The sequence below is a fragment of the Pongo pygmaeus genome, chromosome 5 (assembly GCF_028885625.2).
Source record: "Pongo pygmaeus isolate AG05252 chromosome 5, NHGRI_mPonPyg2-v2.0_pri, whole genome shotgun sequence".
NCBI classification, from domain to species: Eukaryota; Metazoa; Chordata; class Mammalia; order Primates; family Hominidae; genus Pongo; species Pongo pygmaeus.
The window spans coordinates 5,427,220-5,451,547 of record NC_072378.2 but is presented as its reverse complement, the minus strand read 5'-3'; the positions used below and the strand labels follow the sequence as shown (position 1 = coordinate 5,451,547).

At 40.1% G+C, this 24,328-nt stretch overlaps 1 protein-coding gene across 6 annotated transcripts in view; it reads right to left on the bottom strand.

Annotated features, from left to right (window-relative positions):
- FARS2 (phenylalanyl-tRNA synthetase 2, mitochondrial) overlaps positions 1–24,328 on the bottom strand; it is a 519,219-nt gene that overhangs the window by 213,713 nt on the left and 281,178 nt on the right. For all 6 annotated transcript variants that reach the window (XM_063665783.1, XM_054493310.2, XM_054493309.2 and 3 more), the window contains one exon: positions 15,816–15,976. In XM_063665783.1, coding sequence (XP_063521853.1) covers positions 15,816–15,976 — 161 coding nt within the window. The remainder of the gene's footprint in view (positions 1–15,815; positions 15,977–24,328) is intronic.

The window sequence follows — 24,328 nt, the reverse complement described above, 5'->3', positions numbered from 1 at the left end:
TTTTGAGACAGCGTCTTGTTCTGTTGCCCAGGCTGGAGTGCAGTGGCATGATCTCGGCTCACTGCAACTTCTACCATCCGGGTTCAAGCAATTTTTGTGCCTTGGCCTCCCAAGTAGCTGGGATTACAGGCATGAGCCAGTGCACCCAGCTATTTTTTTTGTATTTTTAGTAGAGACAGGGTTTCACCATGTTGGCCAGCCTGGTCTCAAACTCCTGGCCTCAAGTGATCTGCCTGCCTCTGTCCCTCAGAGTGTGGGATTACAGGCGTGAGCCACAGCACCCAGCTGTGCCAATACATATGAAAATTTAAAAACAGACAATTCCCTAGAAAAAAACACAATTTATCAAAACTGATACAAAATAAAACAGAAAATCTGAATAGCCTAATAACTATTTAAAAATTTAATTGTAATTTAAAAACTTTCCACAAAAGAAACTCCAGCCCCAGGTGACTTCACTAGTAAGTTGAATCAAATACTTAAGAAAGAAATAACATAAATCTTCAAAATATTCTTCCAGAGGCTAGAAAATGGAAATATTTCTAAACCAGTTTTATGAGGATATCATAATCTTAACATCAAAACCTGAGAAGATTGTAACAAACACAGGAAATTAAAGGCCTAGTTCATCCCTGAACATAAACTTAGAAATCCTAAAGAAATATTAACAAATAAAATCTACAAGTATATAAAATGGTAATATTTTGCAACCAAGTTATATATATTTCAGGAATAAAATATTGGTTTAACATCCAAAAAACAATCACTAAATGTCACAAGATTAACAGAATAAAGCCAGAAATCATGAGATCATCTTGAAATATATAGACAGATTTAATAAATTTTAGCATTCATTTGTAACAAAAACTTTAAGCAAACTCAAAGTAGAAGGAAACACCCCTCATTTGATAAAATGCTTTACAAAAAGCTTACAAGAAGCACTTTAAGTGAATACTCATTTCAAAACTTTGAAGAGCAGACATTTAATTAGGTTTTAATTTTATATTACCATAGTTCATTTAGTTCGATCTCCTCAATTCAATTTACTCCAAAAAGAATGAGAGTCACTCACGGTAAAATGGCTTTTTCAAAGGCGGTAAGCTAATAAATTGCTTTTCACATTTAGATCTACGAACCCCCTGGAATTCATTTTTGAACAATTATAAATATGGGGTCAAGTTTCACTTTTTTTCCGTGTGGATACCCAATTATCCCTGCTCCATTTACACAGAAGCCTTGTCCTCCTGCCTCTTTTCCATAGTGCTAGTACTGCCATAAATCTAGCACAGTGCGCAGGTGTGTTTCCAAGCTCCTCATTGCATTCCATGGGCCTTTGTGTTGATCCTTGCATCAGTTCTGCGTTCTCACAATTACTATCGCTTTTCAAAAAGATGACATAAGATTAAGCAAATCCTTCAACGTTGTTATTTGGCTATTCTTGGCCCTCTACATTTCCATATACATTTTAGAATTTGCTCAACAAATTTCCAAAAAACCTCTCTGGATTTCTGTATTTTAGCGACTTTGACCATATAATATAAATTTTGAAGCAATCCTACAAAATGTTTTTTGGGCACATACAAATGGAGTAAGAACATGAGAATGGTAAATATCAAACTGCAGCTAGTGGTGACCTCTGGGGAGACTGGGAAGCAGAATGAAATCAGGGAGACGTAGGTGTTTCAACTGCATTTCTAATGCTTTTGCTGCTTTTTTGTTTGTTTGCTTTGAGATAGGGTCTCACTCTGTTGCCCAGGCTGGAGTGCAGTGGCATGATCACAGCTCACTGCAGCCTCAACCTCCCCGGCTCAAGCATTCTTCCTGCCTGGCCAGCCAAGTAGCTGGTACCACAGGTACACCACCATGTTCAGCTGATTTATTTTTATTTGTTCTGTAAAGATGGGGGTCTCTCTCTATTGCCCAGGCTGGTCTCAAATGCTTGGGCTCAAGCAATCTTCCCGCCTCAGCCTCCCAAAGTGCTGGGATTACAGGCGTGAGGCCCCTACGCCTAACTACTTTTACTCTTTAAAAAAGTCCATAGTAAAATCCTAGGATTTGACAGAGGTAAATACCTGGCTGGTAGGCAAACAGTTCTACATTTTTATTAGCAAGTTAAATCCAGAAATATACGTTTAGAACATATCATCATTTTAAAAATGAATCAAAATAGATGCAAAATCACTTCTCAAATCACAGTTACCCAAGAGTTCAAACTCTGCCGTATGGACTCTTACGAGGGTTGTCCATTTATAATTCACTATAAAGGACAGTGAATTATAACTTGTAATTAATAAATCTTACAGGGAACGTTAAAAAATAAATTCTGAGGCCGAGGCAGGTGGATCACGAGGTAAAGAGATCGAGACCATCCTGGCTAACGTGGTGAAACCCCGTCTCTACTAAAAATACAAAAAATAAAAAATAAAAAAATAAGCTGGACATGGTGGCGGGCGCCTGTAGTTCCAGCTACTTGGGAGGCTGAGGCAGAAGAATGGCGTGAACCCGGGAGGCAGAGTTTGCAGTGAGCCGAGATCATGCCACTGCACTCTAGCCTGGGTGACAGAGAGACTCCGTTTCAAAATAAATAAAAAAAAAAAAAAATAAATAAATAAATAAATAAAATTCTTCTCTCACATTGAAAGAAAACATTTAATTCATTATTTGGCCAAGTGATAGAAAGAATAATTAAACTATCCACTATATGAAGTACTGCTTCCTTTAACCACATTCTTCATCCTCAAGGTTGCAAGATTACACATAGAAAATGCCAGTATAAATGCATGAAGTTTGAAAAGCCACGTGACACTCTACCTACAAAGTAATTCATTTCTCTGTCTAAATACAGGCAGCCTTCAATTCCTCACATCTCAGGTGTGCCCATGTGCTCCTCTTACCCTCTGAGTAAAGGAGCAGAATGAGCCTCTGATTGAAACAGTGAAGAAATGCGTTTGTTCTTTTGTACAGGATGAGGGAAGTTAACGACACAGAAAAACTACACTTACCTTTCTTAACTAATTATTCTTACTCGGTAAATTACTTTGACTTAATTTGGTCCCTAGAACGTTAATATGAACCTTGACTTTTCCATTTGAATTAGTTCTGATCAACATTTGAGAGTTAGTATTTCAGCTCTTTTTCCTTTTGACCAATACAGTTAAGTTAGTTGAATGCACCATAATGACCCTGATTTCTATACTCAATTTCAAACAGAAAAAAGTGTTCCATAGCTACACACTCCCCACTAATCCCATCCAGTTATCCTATGAAAGGTAGGCACAGCCAGTTCTAGGCAAAAGGAACATGTTACGTTTAACTAGGATTAAAGTATTAAACTAAAGGAAGCGAGCTCTAAGGGGAGATTTCAAGCATTAGTCAGCAGAAGATAGACTGTAGGTTGTAATAGTTTTTCCAGTAGCCCCATCATACATTTCATAAGTGACTATCTGTTCATAAAAATATGTATAGTAACGAGATATCTTTCTCAATAGGACATAATTGTACACATGTGGCATTGTTTGTTGTGAAATAATGCAAAAGCATAAGCTTTATTGACAAGAGCTCAGTACAAATATCAGAAAATAACAGGCTAACTTTACAGACCACTCCAACTACCTTGAAAATGAGATATGAGGGAAGTCTGCTGAGGTCTCCCAGAAACACTCTCCCTCACACTTATGAAAAGGAAGCAAATGTGTTCCATTTTCTGTCTCTAGACTTTGTCGTAAGAGGTAATGCTTGGTGGTCCCGTCACCATCCTTCAATCTTGAGGGGACAAGTCTGAGATTAAAATGTTCAGTGTTTTAGAGCCCTGGCATCATTGCAGGTTCGCTGCTGCTGTTGTTATTTAAGCCATTCTTAGCTGGGTCTTCTCTTGGTTGAAGCCAAAGTCATCCCTCCTACCACCCTGTAGCAATTACTTCCCATATTCACACCCAGGAAAAAAAAAAAGACATTACCTTGTCCATCATCACTTCATTGACACGACCTTTATTTCTATGTCAGTTCTTTCAAACTGGTATTTGTTTCTGGTCCCTATTCTGATGATCTCTTTCTACAGCTGTAATTTTTTAACTCTATAATCCATTAACCATTAAATGTACAGTTTAGGTGATTCTGTGCAGTATAAAAGTATCCCTCTGATTCCAGGGACAGAAGTGCCAAAACTTCTTTAGTCAGATAGATGATTCCTAAAATATATTACACCTAATTTGTCAAATTTTATAGACTGTTGGCAAGATTTAAGGTTTAATATGCTATCTATAAATAGAAAGTTCTTATATATTTATTTCCTTAAGGTTAATAGCCAAGAAAATGCAACAAGGATATTGGATATGTTTAATTCTTCCAATCTACACTACAAGAAAAGTGTAAGAAAATGCTGAGGACCCAGTTCGTTCGTTCTTTCTTTCTTTCTTAGTAACTTAATAAACAAGAAAGAAATGTGGAGTTACAATAATCTAAATATGTAAAACATACCAAAAGATCTCCTTTTTCACAAAAAAATCAGCCCACAGACCTCTGATGGAGCAGGTTTCAACACAAGCAGAGGGCCACAATCCATAGGACTCCACAGACTACAGGGCAATTAAATGTCCTAACATCATAAGGCTAAAGTTATACAATATCAATGTTGGCAAAGCAAGCTGAAGATGGAAACTGAGGGTACAAGGGACTAAGAATCATGAGGACTGTGGCTGCTGCTCTCAGAACAGTATATGCTTCCTTTTGACCAATATAGTTAAGTTAGTTGAAAGCACCACAATGACCCTGATTTCTATACTCAATTTCAAACAGAAAAAAAGTGTTCCATAATGACCCTGATTTCTATACTCAATTTCAAACAGAAAAAAAGTGTTCCATAGCTACACACTCCCCACTAATCCCATCCAGTTATCCTACGAAAGGTAGGCACAGCCAGTTCTAGGCAAAAGGAACATGTTAGGTTTAACTAGGATTAAAGTATTAAGCTAAAGGAAGCGAGCTCTAAGGGGAGATTTCAAGCATTAGTCAGCAGAAGATAGATTGTAGGCTGCAATAGTTTTTCCAGTACCCCATCATCCATTTCGTAAGTGACTATCTGAAGTTGTGGGAGTGGTGGTGACAACAGAATGGTAGTAGCGGTGGTAAAAATGTAAATAACATTTAACATGGATTAAATGCTTACAATGTGACAGGCTCTGTTATAAATGCTTTAGATATAAGCACTATAATGATTCCAATACACCCTTGTCTATAGTCTTGGTCACTACACCTCTCCTTATTTTTAAGTCAACAATGCTTACTGAATACATAAAAAAGGTTCTATGATTGGTCATCTTTCACATTTCTTCCTGTATCCCTTCCTATTAGTTTTTTCTGAGATAAACATCTCTTCTCCAGCAAAAGAAAATACTTAATATACTTTTGGGGGAAGTAAAATGAGAAAAATACACATGGAAATAATGAAAAAGTTTGAGATCCATGAATTTCATTGCCACACAATGAAGCTGATGCGATTCTCACAGCTGGATTTATTTGGGAATAGAATGAGGAAACACTGCAAAATCCCACATTAAGTCTCTATTAGACAACATTTATGATAATGACAGCAAAACCAGATCTAGAAGCTATTCCAAGCCAAGGAGATTAGCAAGTAATCAGAGGCTCAAGGCCTAATACAATTCTGGAGAGACATGGAAGGATTTAGAGAATTAACTAGCAAAAAAGGATTAAAGAAAGGAAGAAGAAAATTTTGACCGCCATGTTCATTGGTCACTATCAGTGAAATTCAACATTCATCTATGTATAGTTCCACCACTGTTACATACTGGATTAGTCCGTTTTCATGCTGCTGATGAAGACATACATGATACTGGCAAGAAAAAGACGTTTAGTTGGACTTACAGTTCCATGTGGCTGGGGAGGCCTCAGAATCATAGTAGAAGGTGAAAAAGGCACTTCTTACACGGTGGTGACAAGAGAAAATGGGGAAGATGTAAAAGCAGAAACCCCTGATTAGCCCATCAGATGTCATGAGACGTATTCACTATCACGAGAACAGTATGGGGGAAGCCGCTCCCATGATTCAAATTATCTGCCACCAGGTCCCTCCCACAACACGTGGGAATTATGGGAGTACAATTCAAGATAAGATTTGGGTGGGGACACAGAGCCAAACCGTATTACATATTATTTTATAAGTGTCTCTTGACAAATCTGCCTCATACTCTAGATTAGAAATAACTTGAAGTCAGGGACCACCAAGTTCACCTTACTCTAGCATCTAGCACAGCAGCTTGGTATAGGCAACAGTAACAGCTTACTAGTTCAATATTAGGAGCTCTCTGGAGTCAGCTTTGGTTAAAATCCTGGCTCTGTTACTTACTACGACAGTTATGGTTGAATTACTTGCTGATGCTAAGCCTTAGTTTCATCATCTATAATATGGATTTACAGTACTCACCTCATCCACTGTGATGCATAAAAGCTGTAACATAGGCAAAGTATTTAGCTCAATGGCTTACACACAGCATTCAACAAATGGCAAGTATTATAAGGTCCTCAACAAATTAATGTACAGGTGAATAGTGTATTGAACTGTGATTGCTATAAGGCATAAAAGAGCCAACCCTGACCTTAAGAACCCCCCAGGCCTCATATCATGCAGCACTCATGGCTGATGCTTGCTACTATAGAAATAGCAAGGATGAACTCTGACCCAGAGTCTTCCCTGGGACTCCAGGCGTGACTGACCTCAGAGATGACCTAATTGATACAAGACTCTCATAGTAACTGTCCCTCCTGCTGATGCTTCCAAATTCTTTGCCCTTTCTCTTCTTTCCTTGTCTTTAGCTTCCTTTTTTCTGAAGTAAATACTAACACTTTCCCATCACAAATTAACGTGCACAAGCAAATCTCTGACTTAAGTATAATTTTTAAAAATGTGCATTTAAACTAAATGAGTTATTCACATAGTTCCCTCACCTTGAAAAACACAAGACAGGAAGGAAGAAAGGAAGGACGGAGTTTCAGCAGTTAATCCAAAAAACACGTGTAATAGTTTTACAACTGTTGGAAATCCATGGAAATAAAATTTAGGGCAAAAAGAAAGAAAATAGTTTCAAGATTGAATGCCAAAGGTATCAAATTACAGACCTGCTTATTATAATAGTTATACTCAAAATGAGAGTGCAACAGAGAAGGAAATGAGTTTCACCACCTAGTCAGACCATCTCCTTTCACCATCTAATTGAACAACGATGTAGCTGAGACCCTGACAAGTTAAATAATTTTAACCATTATTACTTTGATTCAAAGTGTGACTCATGGACCAGCAGCATGAGCTTCACTTGGGAAACTGTTAGAAATGCAGAATCCCAGGCCCCACCCCAGACCCACTGAATTAGAATCTGCATTTTAACAAGCTCCACCAGGGATTCACCTGCACATTGAAGTTTGAGAAAGCATTAATACTTGTAGCCTACAAACCAGTAAGTTCATAAATTAGATCATTTAAACTTCATGCTGTATTTTTCTGTAAACTGTATACTGATTTTTAGATTTGTTAAAAAAAATTTAAATCCTTTGGCTCTGAATAATCTACCTATGAGTTTTATACTCGAGTTAAACTTTAGGGAATGGCTTCTGGAAGCCCTGACTGAGCCACATACATAACATAACGATGCTATTGAGATGACGGCTCTGCTACAACTTTCTCATGTACAACACTGGGAGAATAACAGCGCCCAAACTCAGAGGGTTACTGAGAAAATTAAATTAAGACATGGAAAGTCTTTATAATAATGCTGACACAGAGTAAGGCTGAAGTAAGTATTAACTACTAACTACAAGTATTATCATCTTGGATAGAATGTAGTATCATAGGTTTGCAGCCACTACCCATCCATTCTCATCTACTCCCGCTGCGGTGATAAGTATTTGAGACTCCATTCAGGATTAGAAATATTATAGTCTGTGGCCTCAGAAGAGAACAGTAAAACCCTTCAACCGGCAAAAAAGGTAACGGCCAACATTGCTGAATCATTTCATCAAATGAGGACTGACCTTGTAAGCCACCATGGACAGACACGGAATTAGTAAGTTCTAAATCAAATCTGTAAGTAAAATGTACAATGTTGAGTAATTTTCAATAAGTATCGCTCTGTGTAGGACTAAATATTGAATTCATAATTTTAGACTTTAAAAAACAAAGCATAAATTAAAGTTTTATTATTGAATATTCAGTTCAATGCACTGAAACAGCAAATTTTGCTTCAGGGGAGTTGGCAGGAGTATATACAACAAAGACCCAAACACGCAGAACGAATACAGCATGGGAAGCTGCAGTGGTAGACAGAACAAGTTATCACTTGCATAACAGAACAACCATATTGTTGACCCACTTATCTCAAGCACAGATCCAGGTTGGTTAAAGAAAGCCATGGTAGGCAAAGCACTTAATTCAAAATACGTACAATGAAAATCAAAAATTAAAATCACATTTTAACTTGAGTTTCTTACTGACTAGATTTAAACAATGGGTTTCAAGGTATTCAGGAAAAGAGTCGCACAGGTGAGGACTCAGGGTCCCATCAATCAGAGACTGTTGTTAGCACCCAGGAGAGTGCCCCACAGCTGGACAGAAAGATGTACAGGACAGGATGTGGAGGCCGCACAGAGAAAGATACCACAGAAGCCAAAGCAGCCTAGAGCATCACTTAGGAGGGCCTAAAAGGAGACGAAGGAAGAGAAATTTCTGCTTCTTCCACTATAGGATTCTCAAATGGCTTCCAGAGTTTCCTGGCCAGGGGATCCACAAGTTCTTAGCTGGCAGCAGACCTTTTCCCCATTTTCTCGCCCCACCTCTGGGATTGCACAGGATTACAATCATTTTAAGTATTTTTCTCAAGGCAGGTCAACTGTAGTGATAAAACAAGTTTTCTGTCAACACAGTCCCCTCTTATATATGTAAATATGACTACTCTACATAAATAGTTGAAAACAGCTAACACTTTAATACTATCTGTATTTTTTATCCCTAAAGACAAACTACTCTATTATATCTGAAGGCAAGCAATCCGTCATGATGAAATAGGATATAAAATGGCACAAGTGATAGGCTAAATAATAGCCCCCTTCCAAAGATGTCCATGTCTTACTCCCTGGAACCTGTGAATATGTTATCCTACATTAAGAAAGATCTTTATAGATATAATTAAGGAAAGATGTTCAGATGAGGTTGATTATCCTGAATATCCTGGTGGGTTCCATGTAATCAGAAGAGTCCTTCAAAGAGGGAGGCAAAAATTCAGAGAGAGGGTGAGGTGTTTACAGAGGAAAGTGGCAGGGCTTGAGGGAAGGCAATGTGATGCTGTCATAAGCCAAGAACTGAGGACTATCTCTAGACGGGCAAAGGCAAGGGAACAGATTCTCCCCCAGAGCCTCCAGAAGGAACCAGCCCTGCTGACACCTTTACTTTAGGCCAATCAGGCTGATTCTGGATTTCTGTCCTCCAAAAATATAAGATAATAAGCTCATGTTTTTTTAAGCTTCTAAGTTAGTGGTAATTTATTACAGCAGCAACAAGAAACTAATACATATTTTTGTATCTGGAAGTGAGGTATTGCTTCTAACAAATACATAAAAATGTGGAATTAGCCTTGGAATTGGTCAATGGGTAGTAGACACCTTGCAGCACCATGATATTAAATGGTTATTTTGCCTTGAAGAGACTCTTGTAGAAATATGGATGTTACAGACTGACAGGCAAGGAAAAAGTGAGGAACATGGTAGAGAAAACCTATACTGTCTGAGAATATCCACATATTCATAAACATACTGGTGGTAGAAATATAGATGTCAAAAGCCCTGCTGGTGAGGGCTCACATTGAAATGAGGAACACGTTAGTGGAAGGTGGAGGAAAGTGGATCCTTGTTCATTCATAGCGGCAGAATTAGATGAATTGGATGTGGAAAGCAAAACTTGTAAACAATGAACTTGGATATTTAGCTGAGGAAATTTCCAAGAAAACAGTGAAAATGCAGCCTGCTTTATTCTTGCAGGAGAAAACAGACAAATTAAGAGAACTGCTATGCAAAGAGGAGCAAGATTAGATAATTTGGGAAATTCTTAGCCTATCTATACTGAAAAAGACAAAAAGTTAGGGGTTTCACTGAAAGAAAAGTGCTCTGGAGAGAAAGACATGAGTGCAGCTATAGAACCCTTTGTTAATGCCTCAGAAGTTTTGAAGGACCAGGGTATTTAGTGACACAGAGGGCTCTTTGAAGAAAGTAAACATATGACCCAAGGATCCCCTCAGGCATCTCAGCAGAAGCCAAAAATAGCAATGAATTATTCAAGAAAGATCTGCAGAGGAGCCTCTTGTGTAATGGAATGAATCCCTATGATATACATGGGAGAGCCACAGGGTTTTTGAGAATGATTTACCATTAGGAACACTGTCAGCTGGAATTGAGAGGGACAAAAGAAAAGAACAAAAAGAAAAGGAAAGAAAGAAGGCTATTTGACTCCCCAAATTCTTCACGCAAAAGCCAGGGTAATAAAACAACTCACCTGCATACACATGCCACCCTTAACAAAAAAGGAGGTAAGGCACAGTGGCTCATCATGCCTGTAACCCTGACACTGTGGGAGGCCAAGGCAGGCAGACTGCTTGAGCCCAGGAGTTGAAGAACAACCTGGGCAACATGGCAAGACACCTTCTCTACTAAAAATACAAAAAATTGGCAGGGTGTGGTACCATGTGCTTGTAGTACCAGCTACTCGGGAGGCTGAGATGTGAGCTTGGGAGGTGGAGGTTGCAGTGAGCCATGATGGCACCACTAGGCTCCAGCCTGATGACAGAGCAAGACCTGGCCTCATAAATAAATAAATGAACTTTAAAAAAGAAGGATATTTTAGAGGGTAGAAGTACAGGTTAAAAAGGTGAAGCCAAGGGCCACAGAGAATTATCCCCAGGCCTTGAAACCTAATGGCTGAATTTTGAAATAGCCTGGAACCAGTGATTCTTTTTCTTCTCCTTTCATTTTCTCCCTTTTTGAATGGAAATGTCTATGAGTATTCTCCAGTGCCTATCCCGCTCATTGTATTTTGGGAGTAGGTACCTTGCTTCAGGTGGAGAGGAATTTTGCCCCAGGATGAATCATACCCAAAGTGTCACATAAACCAGCTTTAGATAATTAAATGATGAAATGGGACTTAGGGGCTGATGATATTTAGATGACATTTTGGATTTTGAGCTGATTTTGCAATGGGTTCATAGTTTGTGGGACCTTGGGATAGGCTGAATGTATTTTACAAAAGACAGATGTGAATCTTTAGGGGTCAAAGGGAAGACTGTGGTAGACTGAAAAATGACCCCAATCCTACCCAAAGATATCTATGTACTAATCCCTGTAACCTAGAAATACGTTACCTTATATTCAAAAGGAAATTTACATTTCCTTTTGTATTAGAGAATTAATTTGTATTAAAGTATTAAAGGATTACTTTAAAAGAAGTATTTTGAGATGGGAAGATTATCCTGAATTACCCAGCAAGGTCTGATATAATCATAAGGGTCCTTATAAGAAAGAAGCAAAGGTCAAAGAGAAGGCAATGTGACAAAAGACGGAAGCAGAGAGAAAAGGCAACATGACGCATCGCTGTGATCCAAGGACTGAGGATGGCCTTTAAAAGCTGGAAAAGGCGATAGTTCGCAAGGACAGAAAACCAAACACTGCATTTGCTCACTCATAGCTGGGAACTGAACAATGAGAACACCTGGACACAGGGTGGGGAACATCACACACCAGGGTCTGTCGTGGGGTGGGGGGAAGGGGGAGGGATAGCATTAGGAGAAATACCTAATGTAAATGATGAGTTAATGGGTGCAGCAAACCAACACTGCACATGTATACATATGTAACAAACCTGCATGTTGTGCACATGTACCCCAGAACTTAAAGTATAATTAAAAAAAAAAAAAGCCAGAAAAGTCAAGAAGGTGGATTCCCCCGAGAGCCTACAGAAGGAGCCAGCCCTGCTGACACCTTAACTTTAGCCCAGTTGGGTAGATTTTGGTTTTCTGACCTCTAGAACTGTAAAATAATAAATACATGTTGTTTTAAGCTACTAGATTTGTGGTAACTGGTTACCTAAGCAACAGGAAACTAACAAGAATAGATACTAATTACAAGCGAATACTTAGGTAATAGTATGATCTATAATCTACACAAAGTATTTTATGAACATACACTAAATATGAATATACAAACCCTAACTGCCCCATCAGAAGTTCTTAAGTTTGTTACACAAAGACAACTATAAAAATTATATATTAGTGCAGGTATGCATATATTGGCTTTCAAATTTGAAGGCAGAAAGGAGAAGAAAAAAGACATTTAGTAAAAGGATCAAGAGTCTATTTCTGACTACGTGTCTCATAAAAAAAGATTGTTGTAAGTACACTTAAAATTGAATTTAAGCCACTTAATTATGGTGGCAACTGTGTTTTTCATCTTTATTTGTCACACCATGGTGTTGAGCACACCATTCTACACAATGTTGGTGTTCTATAAATGTTTGCTGATTAAATAACTGACAATATATTTTAAAAAGAATGAGAAAAAGTTACAGCCTTAGCCAGGTTTTATTGTGAATTAGACACAGCTATATTTCAAATTAGTCTACAAGGAAATTGATGCTAAAATAAAACAGATAATTATTCAAGTAGAAGTTTCTAAAAGTCCTCATAAGGTAAAACCAAAAATATATGCACATATACATATATACATAGGAAGGTTTAAGATGCAGATGGGCACACACACAAAATCAGTGTGCTTCACTGTAACAATAAAAAAATACATTCACAAAAATCATACCTGTCCTTAAAGTTGATGATATGGTTTGGCTGTGTCCCCACCCAAATCTCAGCTTCAATTGTATCTCCCAGAATTCCCACATGTTGTGGGAGCAACTCAGATGGAGGTAATGGAATCACAGGGGCCAGTCTTTCCTGTGCTATTCTCACGATAGTAATTAAGTCTCACAAGATCTGATGGGTTTATCAGGGGTTTCTGCTTTTGCTTCTTCCTCATTTTCTCTTGCTGCTGCCAATGTAAGAAGTGCCTTTCGCCCACTGCCATGATTCTGAGGTCTCCCCACCCGTGTGGAACTGTAAGTCCAATTAAACCTCTTTTTCTTCCCAGTCTCAGGTACATCTTTATCAGCAGCATGAAAATGGACTAATACAGTTGAAAAGGTCTGTACACAAATATAAATAAGTATAACTCCAGAGAGAGATGAGCCCTTCTAGGGTAGACAGACACTGATGGCTGCTTTCACCACTGGGGCATGAGCAGGCAGAAGAGCTAGCCTGCTACTGGCAAAGACATTTTGTTGGAATAAGAAGAAATGAGCCACACTTGCATCAGCCAAGCATGGGCTGGCATGGCAGATTGGAAAATGGAGAAACAGAGCTAACCCTCACTGCCAGCCAATTCTCCTTCGTAATATTTTTGCTTACAAATGCTGGTGGTGGAAGAAGCTGGTAAGTGGATGGAACGCAGAAAGAGATCCTGTTATCTCACATGGTTAGATCCCAAACTCTGCTGCAGGGCTAGATCTCACCATCAGAGGAAATCAGATGTGAAATTCAACTCAACTCCTGATTAGAACAAAAAGATCTGGCCTAGTCACCTTAGCAGCCAGATGGTAGAAAGCAAAAGGCTTTCTGGGGATAAATTTTATCTACCTCAGTCTTTGTCCATTCAAACACAATCAAATAAAAAAAAAAAAAAGACAAGTGAAGAAGCAGGAAAAATGTAAGCCATGATTAGGAAGGGAAAACAATCACAACAAAAGAACACTAGATAACCACATGGTTGGAATTAACAGACAAGTATTTTAAAATAACCATTATGAGGCCGGGTGCAGTGGTTCATACCTGTAATCCCAGCACTTCGGGAGGCCAAGGTGGGTAGATCACCTGAGGTCAGGAGTTCAAGACCAGCCTGGCCAACATGGTGAAACCCTGTATCTACTAAAAATACAAAAGTTAGCCAGGCGTGGTGGTGCATGACTGTAATCCCAGCTACTCGGGAGGCTGAGGAGGGAGAATTGCTTGAACCTGGGAGGCAGAGGTTGCAGTGAGCCGAGATCATGCCATTGCACTCCAGCCTGGGGAACAGAGCAAGTCTCTGTCTCAAAATAAATAAATAAAATAAAATAAAATAAAATAACCGTTATGAATATGTGAAAGAATTTAAGGAAGAATGGATGAAATGGTTGAAAAGATCAAGCATTTCAGTAGATAAATGAAAACTCTAAAAGGGAAGCAAATGCAAATTCTAGAATTGATAAATACAGTTATCTGGGGAATGATTAATTCACTGGATGGGCTTAATGGTTACTTGGACAAAACAGGAAAAAAAAAAAAGATTAGCAACCCAAAGAGAAGACAATAAAAATTATCAAAAATAAAGCACACAGGAAAAGAAAATCGTTAATTAAAAAAACCTTTCATCAGAGTTCTATGGCATAGGATCAAATGGTCTAACATATATGCAGCTTCATTCTGAAAAATGAATGGAGTAGAATTGTTGGAAAAGATACTAGATAAGGGCTGGGCTCAGTGGCTTACACCTGTAATCCCAGCATTTTGGGAGGCCAAGGCGGGCGAATCACAAGGTCAGGAGTTTGAGACCAGCCTGGCCAACATGGTGAAACCCCATCTCTACTAAAAATACAAAAAATTAGCTGGGCGTAGTGGTGGGCGCCTGTAATCCCAGCTGCTCAGGAGGCTGAGGCAGGAGAATTGCTTGAACCCAGGAGGCGCAGGTTGCAGTGAGCCGAGATCGCGCTACTGCACTCTAGCCCGGGTGACAGAGTGAGATTCTGTCTTAAAAAAAAAAAAAAAAAAAAAAAAAAGTACAAAATTGGTTCTCTGCTTAGACTAATAATATTGACAAATATCTTTTCTCTTGCATAAAATTTCTGAAGGTTTATGAACCCCTTGTGTGTTTATGGACCTCTATTTAGGAATTTCTTTTTTTTTGAGACAGAGTTTCACTCTTTTTGCCCAGGTTGGAGTGCAATGGCACGATCTCAGCTGACTGCAACCTCTGCCTCCTGGGTTCAAGTGATTCTCCTGCCTCAGCCTCCCAAGTAGCTGGGACTACAGGTGCGCGCCACCATGCCCAGCTAATTTTTGTATTTTTAGTAGAGACAGGGTTTCACCATGTTGACCAGGCTGGTCTCGAACTCTTGACCTCAGGTGATCCACCCGTCTTGGCCTCCCAAAGTGCTGAGATTAAAGGCATGAGCCACCGCGCCTGGCCAGGAACTTCTTTACAAATTCACATTATTTAAAATTCATGCAGCCATAAAAAAGAATGAGTTCATGTCCTTTGCAGGAACATGGATGAAGCTGGAAACTATCATTCTCAGCAAACTAACAGAGAAACAGAAAACCAAACACCACATGTTCTCACTCATAAGTTGGAGTTGAACAATGAGAACACATGGACACAGGGAGGGGAACATCACACACCGGGGCCTGTTGGGGGGTGGCAGGCAAGGGGAGGCAGAGCATTAGGACAAATACCTAACGCATGCAGGGCTTAAAACCTAGATGACAGGTTGATAGGTGCAGCAAACCACCATGGCACACATATACCTATGTAACAAACCTGCACGTTCTGCACATGTATCCCAGAACTTAAAGTAAAATAAAAATAAAATAAAATAAAATTCAATGGCTTTCAAGTACATGATCCTGTCGATCCTTGACAGCCATTTTTATTATTATCTATTCAGTTCTTGCAAGTCATCTTACCTGAAACTTCACCTTCTGATTAATGTTGGATACACAGAACTGCTTCAGGAAGCGCTCGTCCTCACACCAGAAGAGACGGATATCAGGGATGTCGTAGAGGATCATGGCTAGCCTTTCTAATCCTAGGCCAAAAGCCCAGCCGATTCGGTCTTGAGCACCAGCTATGATTAGGAAACAAAACAGTTGTTTTTAAAAAGTATTGAGATTGGATAGGTTCATACCACTCCCTGATAGTTATCAGTGACACTAATTAGATGCCCACCAGCGGGCAAGGCACTGGGCAGCCCCTACAAAGACATCCATGAGGGTGCCCAATCTTCCACACTTTTTCATCTCCATATTCCTGACTGCCCTCACGAAAGCATTCCGAAGTCACACTGTCTGGAGTACTGTCTTTCATTTCTGATTAAATTCTAGGCTTTCTGAAGCACTGGTTCCTGAACTGAGTTATGATTTTTCTGTAGTCTTTGCTTGCTCTGATTCAAACATTTAGCCCACTGTATATAGGTTACAGAGTGGAAAGAAAAGACGGTCTCTGTCCTTAAGTGTAGTAGATAATGAGATACATTCAAAACATGCCATACTGGCCATAACATGTTTAGAATGAACTTACATTAAGAAAGGACATATGTCATGCCTTTAAGAACCTCAGCTTTATTAAATACCATAATGCTTATTCTTAGCAAGAGCTACTTCAGCATTGCAGAGAATGCAAGCAAGCCCAGCTGAGGGGCATATCTAGCACCACCTACTCCAAAGGTATAGTGTCCTGTTCAGATTGTGTCAATGCCATGGATTAGAAAGGTTTACTTCACAAACTGAGGCAATGTAAAAGGGAAGATAGAAGCTGCAGAATGAAGGCAGGCAAGGGAGCAATTCACACTGCTGGAAAGCTTATGAAATGAGCTCATGAAAGGAATATAATTCCAACTGGACACTAACAGATGAGCAGGATCCTGTGGTAGGCTGAGATGGCCTCTGAGACTCCCACCCCACATGCACATGCCTTATGTAAACTCCTCCCATTGAGTTGAGTATGGGTGGGATCTAGGAACAGGATGGGAATTTAAGCCTGTGACTGCTTTACTTTTTATCTAAGACTCCATCTTGGCCAATTGGAGAGAGATGCCCCTCCTGGCTGTGAAGAGGCCGCGTGGCTTGGCCCTTGACAAGTCCTAAAGGAGCTCAGAGAGGCACCAGCAGCCAGGGAGAAAATGGGAACTTCACTTCTACAGTGGGACGGAACAAATTCTCCCAACAGCTGGAGTGAGCTGATGATAGGACCCCAGCTTCAGAGAACACAGCCCTGCCTCTGCCTTGATTTCAACCTGGTAAGATCCTGATCAGGGGACCCTATCAATCCATAGCCAGGCTCCTCATGCAAGGATATTATGATATAGTCAATTTGTGCTATGTTAGGCCACTAAGTGTAATTTGTTACCCAGAAAAAACAAACAAACAAACAAACATAACTAATCCAGATTCAAAATGTAGAGAAAGGTGATAGGAAATTCCAGACTGAAGGAGTTTCTTCAACAGCAAAGGGAAGGGATGGCAGCATAGGAAGGCTGAGGAGTGGATTCTGGAGATACGGGCAGGACTTGTCTCAATGAGCCACAAGAAACATTTTGTTCTCATTTCTACTTTGCATTTAATGTTTTCCTAAAACATAAAAAACTCGGTAGGGAGCGGTGGCTCACGCCTGTAATCCTAGCACTTTGGGAGGCTAAGGCTGGCAGATCACGAGGTCAGGAGTTCAAGACCAGCCTGGCCAACAGTGAAACCCCGTCTCTACTAAAAGTACAAAATTTAGCCAGGCATGGTGGCGTGTGCCTGTAATCCCAGCTGCTTGTGAGGCTGAGGCAAGAAAACTGCTTGAACCTGGGAGGTAGAGGTTGTAGTGAGCTGAAATTGTGCCACAGCACTCCAGCTTGGTCCACAGAGCAAGAAAAAAAAAAAAAAAAAAAAACCTACCACCACCACCAACAACAAAAAACCCTTACAATTGTTTCACAAATCCCCATTCGCTCTAGCTGAACTGGAACGTTCATGGAGCTTTAGGATTAGGTGTGCAAAGTCCAGGAGGGAAAAGGCTTCATTATAAGTGAAACACCAGCACCTGTGGTTATCACTTGGCATCAAGGCAATCATCAAGACAAATGGGAACACAGGCTATAAGCTACAGATAGATCGAGAGGCACTGGTCATTAGCAAAGAACTTTTTAAAAATTTCCAGCACATCACAGGCTGATAATTTGGTCGCATATAAAATTATGCACATGACATTCTACTCAACGACAACATAATTGACATTCTTTTCAAGTGTACATGGGTCATTCACCACCACAGACCATATTCTGGAACACAAAATACATTTCAAATATTTAAAAGGATAGAAATTGTACAAAAAAAGTTCTATGTCCAAATGCAAATAAATCAGAAATCAACAGAAAAATATCTGAAAAATCTCCCAAATATTGGGAAATTAAACAACATGCTTCTCTAAGTAACACATGAACCAAAGAAGTCATCACAAGGGAAATCAGAAAATATATTTAAATGAATAAAAATTAAGATATGACACATTAAAACTGGAACTCGTAAATTATCGGGTGGGAATGATAAAACCACTTCGGTAGTTTCAAAAACAGTTTGGGAGTTTTTTACAATAAACCAATATTTCTCAACTGGGGGCAATTTTAGCCACCAGGGGACATTTAGTAAGGTCTGAAGACATTTTTGGTGATCAAAACGGGGAGTGGGGAGCATCCTGACATCTAGTGGGTAGAGGCCAAAGTTGTTGCTAAAGATCCCATAATGGACGGAATGGTTTCCCACAACAAAGAATTATCCAACCCAAAACATGAAAGAGAGAAACCCTGAATTAAACAGACACTTAGCATATGACAGAGCAATTCCGTTCCTAAGTATTTACCTAAGATATGGAAACATGTGCACTGAAAGTCCAATATATCAATGTCCATCACAGCTTACTTCAGAATAGCCCAACCCGAAACACCCCAAATGTCCATCGACCAGTGAATGGAGAAATTGTGGTATATTCATATAGTAGAATTGTCAAAAGCATCTGAACCAGAGTGACTCCATCTTGAGTAGGGGCTGGGTAAAATGAGGATGAGACCTGCCGGGCTGCACTCCCAGGAGGTGAGGCATTCTGAGTCACAGGATGAGACAGGAGGTCAGCAGGGATGGTATCACAAGATACAGGTCATAAAAACCCTGCTGAGAAAACAGGATATGGTAAAAAAGCAGGCCAAAACCCACCAAATCCAAGATGGCGACAAAAGTGGCCTGTGGTCCTCCTCATTGCTGGTTATATGCTAATTTTAATGCATCAGCATGCTAAAAGACATTCCCACCAGCACAATGACAGTTTACAAATGCCAGGGCAATGTCTGGAAACTACCCTATATACTCTAAAAGCGGGAGGAACCCTCACTTCTGGGAATTGCCTGCCCCTTTCCTGGAAAACTCATGAATAATCCACCTCTTGTTTAGCATATAATCAAGAGATAACCCTAAGTATTATGCAGTGGAACAGCCCATGCCACTGCTCTGTCTATGGAGTAGCCATTCTTTTGTTTCTCTACTTTCTTAATAAACTTGCTTTCACTTTACACTGTGGACTTGCCCTGAATTCTTTTTTACACGAGATCCAAGAACACTCTCTTGGGATCTGGATCAGGACCCCTTTCTGATAGCAGAATATGACCTAGTAATAAAAATAACTTATTCCTATACAGAACAAAATACATGAATCTCAAAAGAATTATGTTTAACAAAAAAGAGATTAGTCACCAAAGATTATCTACAATATGACTTTAATTCACATGACATTCTAGACAAGGTGAAACTATAGAGACAGATAACAGATTGGTAGGACATGACAGAACTTTTCCGGGAGATGGAAATTTTCTCTATCTTGATTGTGGGGTGTTTACATGACTGTATATATCCTTCAAAACTCATCTAGCTATGTTTTAAAAGTATGAATTCTGTTGTGTGTAATACTACTTCAACAAACTGGCATTTCAAACATACTACACTTGAATGACACGGGAGTACCAAGTCAAATTGCTGTAAGTTTCTCAACGCTTACTCTCAGCATCTGTGGTTATCTCCTTGTGAACTGGAAACTGATAGTTTGTGGATCAGCACCATCCTGAGCACCGCACTTTGAGGTGCACTGATTTAAATGATATAGAATATGCCTATATAGCTTATATATATATATATATATTTAAACCCACAAAGTTAAGACGTTCCATAGCAACCTCTTATATATTCTAAGTGTTGATCGATAGACCCCTAGGAATCTGCAGACTGCAAGCTGAGAATCATGACTGGGAAAGAAAATATAACCCCTAACAACAGCACCAAAGGCCCCTCACACCTGGTGATGGGCCTACCACCTCGGATTATCCACAGTTCCCTAAACATCATATGTCCTTGTCATAATATAGCGGATCTTCCCAACACTTGCCCCACTCCTAAAGTAACCTCTCATGGTCCTCTAAAACTTCATTGAAGTATTCTGACTGTGAGATTCTTCCTCTGACCCTGAAGCATTAAGTTTACCTTCATTTCCCTGTGACAAACACGCTGCACATATTTCTATTAGCAACTATCATATTTATAAGTTTCTCTCCCCATCTAAACCTGAGAGTTCTGAGAAAACAATCCCTACACAATGTCATACACAGTATTGACTACTCCATAAACGATTTTTAGACATATATCTGTGCTAATGAGAAGAACATGTGCTTCCCATATAGTGGATTCTTTGAGTCATTCTCATAGCACAAAGCTGAAGATACGACTGTGCAAATGAATGATGTCTCAAAGAAAAACAAAAAAGGGCTGGTGTTGTGAAAAGCAAAGTTTACACAATGTTCACAATTAAGGGTTGGGAGGCTAAAGGCGTATAGAAGAAGAAAAAAAGCACTAACTGCTTCATTCATTGCTTGCTAGACACTGAATACCAGTTTCACAGATGGGAAATGGAAATGATCACAAAATGCTCAGAAGTAACAGCATTGAAGGGAATAAATAGCATCTAAAAGGTAAATCTACATTCTATGATATTTGTCAAAACAGAAATATCAGAAACAGTAAGAAATAAAGGTACGAGTTCAAAATTGAATTATCATAAAGTTATGGAAAAACAGAGAAATTTCCCATTTGCTATCTTCCTCCCAGCTGAGCCAGGGAGCTGCCAAGCACAGCAGTCCTGAAGAGGCCAGACCCACGCATGCACTGCCACGCGGTACAGGTGAGAAATGTGGCTCAGGAAAAGGGTGAAAGAACTTCACATAAGAGGGAGCCCCATGGCTGCCACTATGATGGCAGTCTAGGCTCCACTGTAATATACCTCAGAGTAAAGGAGGACTTGCTTTACCAGCCTGATGTGGCCTGGCTTCTGAATGGAGCAGGGTAAGAGGGAGCAGAGGGAGCACCGCCAGCTGGAAATCACATCTGCAGAACACAGCAAGGGGAGGCTGGGCTGTCCTGTGTGAGGAGGTAAGCTGCACACTGGGAGTAATGCTGATGATGAGAATTCAGTTTTCTGCATTCGAAATGGCCACAATAGATAGTTGTTCCTGCCATTTCATTACTGCCATACAGAATGCCTTAACATCAATGAGTCTTAAAATTAAAGTCATTAATCACATTGGCTAATATCCAAGAATTCACTGAAAAGATAAAAATAGTTACCTTCACAAATACAACTTCCAATTGCTTTTCTCAGAAGGCTCACTGCAAAGCTACACTGCTAAAAGTCAGATGTTCTAGAGCTGGTTTATTAGAAATGTAGAAATGGTCGGCTGAGCGCGGTGGCTCACGCCTGTAATCCTAGCACTTTGGGAGGCCAAGGTGGGCGGATCACGAGGTCAGGAGATTGAGACCATCCTGGCTAACATGGTGAAACTCTGTCTCTACTAAAAAAAAAAAAAAAATATATATATATATATACACACACTTATACGTATATATATTTATACATATACATATATATGTACATATATATATATACACACAAAAAATTAGCTAGGCATGGTGGCGGGCATCTGTAGTCCCAGCTACTTGGGAGGCTGAGGCAGGAGAATGGCGTGAACCAGGGAGGCAGAGCTTGCAGTGAGCCAAGATCATGCCACTGCACTCCAGCCTGGGCCACAGAGCGAGACTCTGTCTCAAAAAAAAAAAAAAAAAGAAATGTTCACTGGCCTAAGTGAATGATTGGCAGGACCACACTAAAAGGTTGATGGGGGAAAGGAAGGCTGATGGTTGTGCTACGGATATGCATGACTCCGGAGCCTCAGTCCCATGTGGCTGTCAGTAGGGACACCCGCTTCTAAAGACAGGAGACTGGCTCTACCTGAGAGGACCCAGTGCCAAGGTGAGCGAGGGGGTCATTCCCGCGGGCACATAAAATCCCACCACCTGTGTGTCAAAGCTTATGGACCAGACCTTCATTGGGAACAGAGAGCAACTGGACTCCAGCTGCCTACCGCTGCCTACAACCTTTCATTCTCATAATCATCCTAATAAAAAGTTTGCCTGCGACAATCAATTTTCATGGAGGGTTGCAAGAAGGGATATGGTGTCCATTCACTGAGTTGTATCAAATTTTACCTTTAAAACATTTTGTTTTGGTTGCCTTTCAATTTGTTTCTTCTGAATCGCACCCCTGCATTGTGTCATTGGCCTGTTCCATTAGTAAGACAACACTGGCGACTCCTGAGAAGGATGTGACCACTCTATCATATAGTTTTCTGTACGAGGCTTCAGGAAATAAATTGATCTTAGATTTAAGAAAATGACTTCGGATCTTGGGAACAGAAAAGCCTTCCTTTTTTTGACAACTGGATTTTTTTAATTTTAAGGATGCCATGTGCTACATAATTGGTCAAAATTCACTTTTTACTTTGGCCCCATGGGAGCTTAGAGGCAAACTTGCAGGTCACCTCTACAACTGCACAAGTGTTCAGAGTACATTTCTCTTTGTGACTCTTGCTCCAGTTTTATTTTCTTATCCGCATTTCCTCTTTGCCCTGATTATCTCAACTATTTATTTTATCCTCAGGTATGTACTTTTATAAGGCACTTCAAATTCTTTATGGAAGAAAGTGAGTCATAAATACATAGATACTTAAAGGTATTGTCAACCAAGGTAGGTATAATTTTCAGGTCTTTGGCACTCCTCAGCTGTAATTTGTTGCCAAGTACCCAGGTCTGACAGGGTTTTAAGGCAGTATTTTTTTTTTTTTTTTTTTTGCCTCATTCCAAAACTAGTGAGTTTCAGTAAACTAGAGTCACCAGACTATAGAACTCACTGTGGAGGAATGTTCCCAATTAGACAGAATATGCAGGATTGGAAGCAGTTAGTTAGGCATTTTGACTAATGTAAGTCTGTACAGTATTAAGCATCCCATGCAGGAATATTTTTTGTATTTATAATTGTTGAAAATTTTCCTAAGAGGGTGAGCCTATGCACAGAAGCAAAAGAATGTAAGAGAAGCATCCAGAGATGGGAAACTTTAAGAAAAAAGGAGAGGAGAAAGTGGAGGAGGAGGAGAATGGCAATAGAAAAGAGGACAGTGAGAAGTTATCAGTGTGAAAGGAGAGTAACAAAATTTATCTTAGAACTTGAAAGATTCTAATCCCACAGGGCAACCCTTCTAAGCAGCAGCTGGCTCTACAAGCTCTGCCTCTACAGCTGCAGAAAGGGAAGCATTTGCAAAGGACAGCCCAAAGCACAGTGGTTCTGCACATGGCCTCTTGTCTGCATCTCCAACTCGAGAGGAAGCCTGGGACATCTCCAACTCAAGAGGAGGCCCGGGACATCTCCAACTCAAGAGGAGGCCCGGGACATCTCCAACTCGAGAGGAGGCCCGGGACATCTCCAACTCGAGAGGAGGCCCGGGACATCTCCAACTCGAGAGGAGGCCGGGGACATCTCCAACTCGAGAGAAGGCCTGGGACATCTCCAACAGGAGCACAGCTCTGTGAAGGGTCTGGGGTGGAGAGGGAGCAAAGAGCACTGTGGCAAGACTAAAAATAAATGTTATTGCTCAATGCCATCCCTTCAAAGGCACAGGACATCTGTGCTGTCTGTGGAAGGCACTGGGGAAGGGGTAGAGATACTTCTCAAACCTCTATCTCCAGTGTCCTTAGTCCTGTACAGCATCATGCAGGAAAAGTACACTTCAAAACTGGAGAAAGAGCTGAGAATGGCCAGGTGTGGAATATGAAACTGGGGTCTATATGCAAGCAGCAGTGTACTTGGGTTGTATCAAGGCAAGTGCAGCCTGTATGCCTTCAGCTCAGGGTGTGTGATGATCCTGAGCCACAGAAAAAAAAGGGTACCTTTATACCATTATACTTTCATCAGTCAATGCTAGAAGGTGAGTAATTTTGGGGGGAAATTAAGTTTCAAACAGAGTCTTAAATTTACATGACTGTCTCTCAACTTCCAACAAAATTAGCTTTTC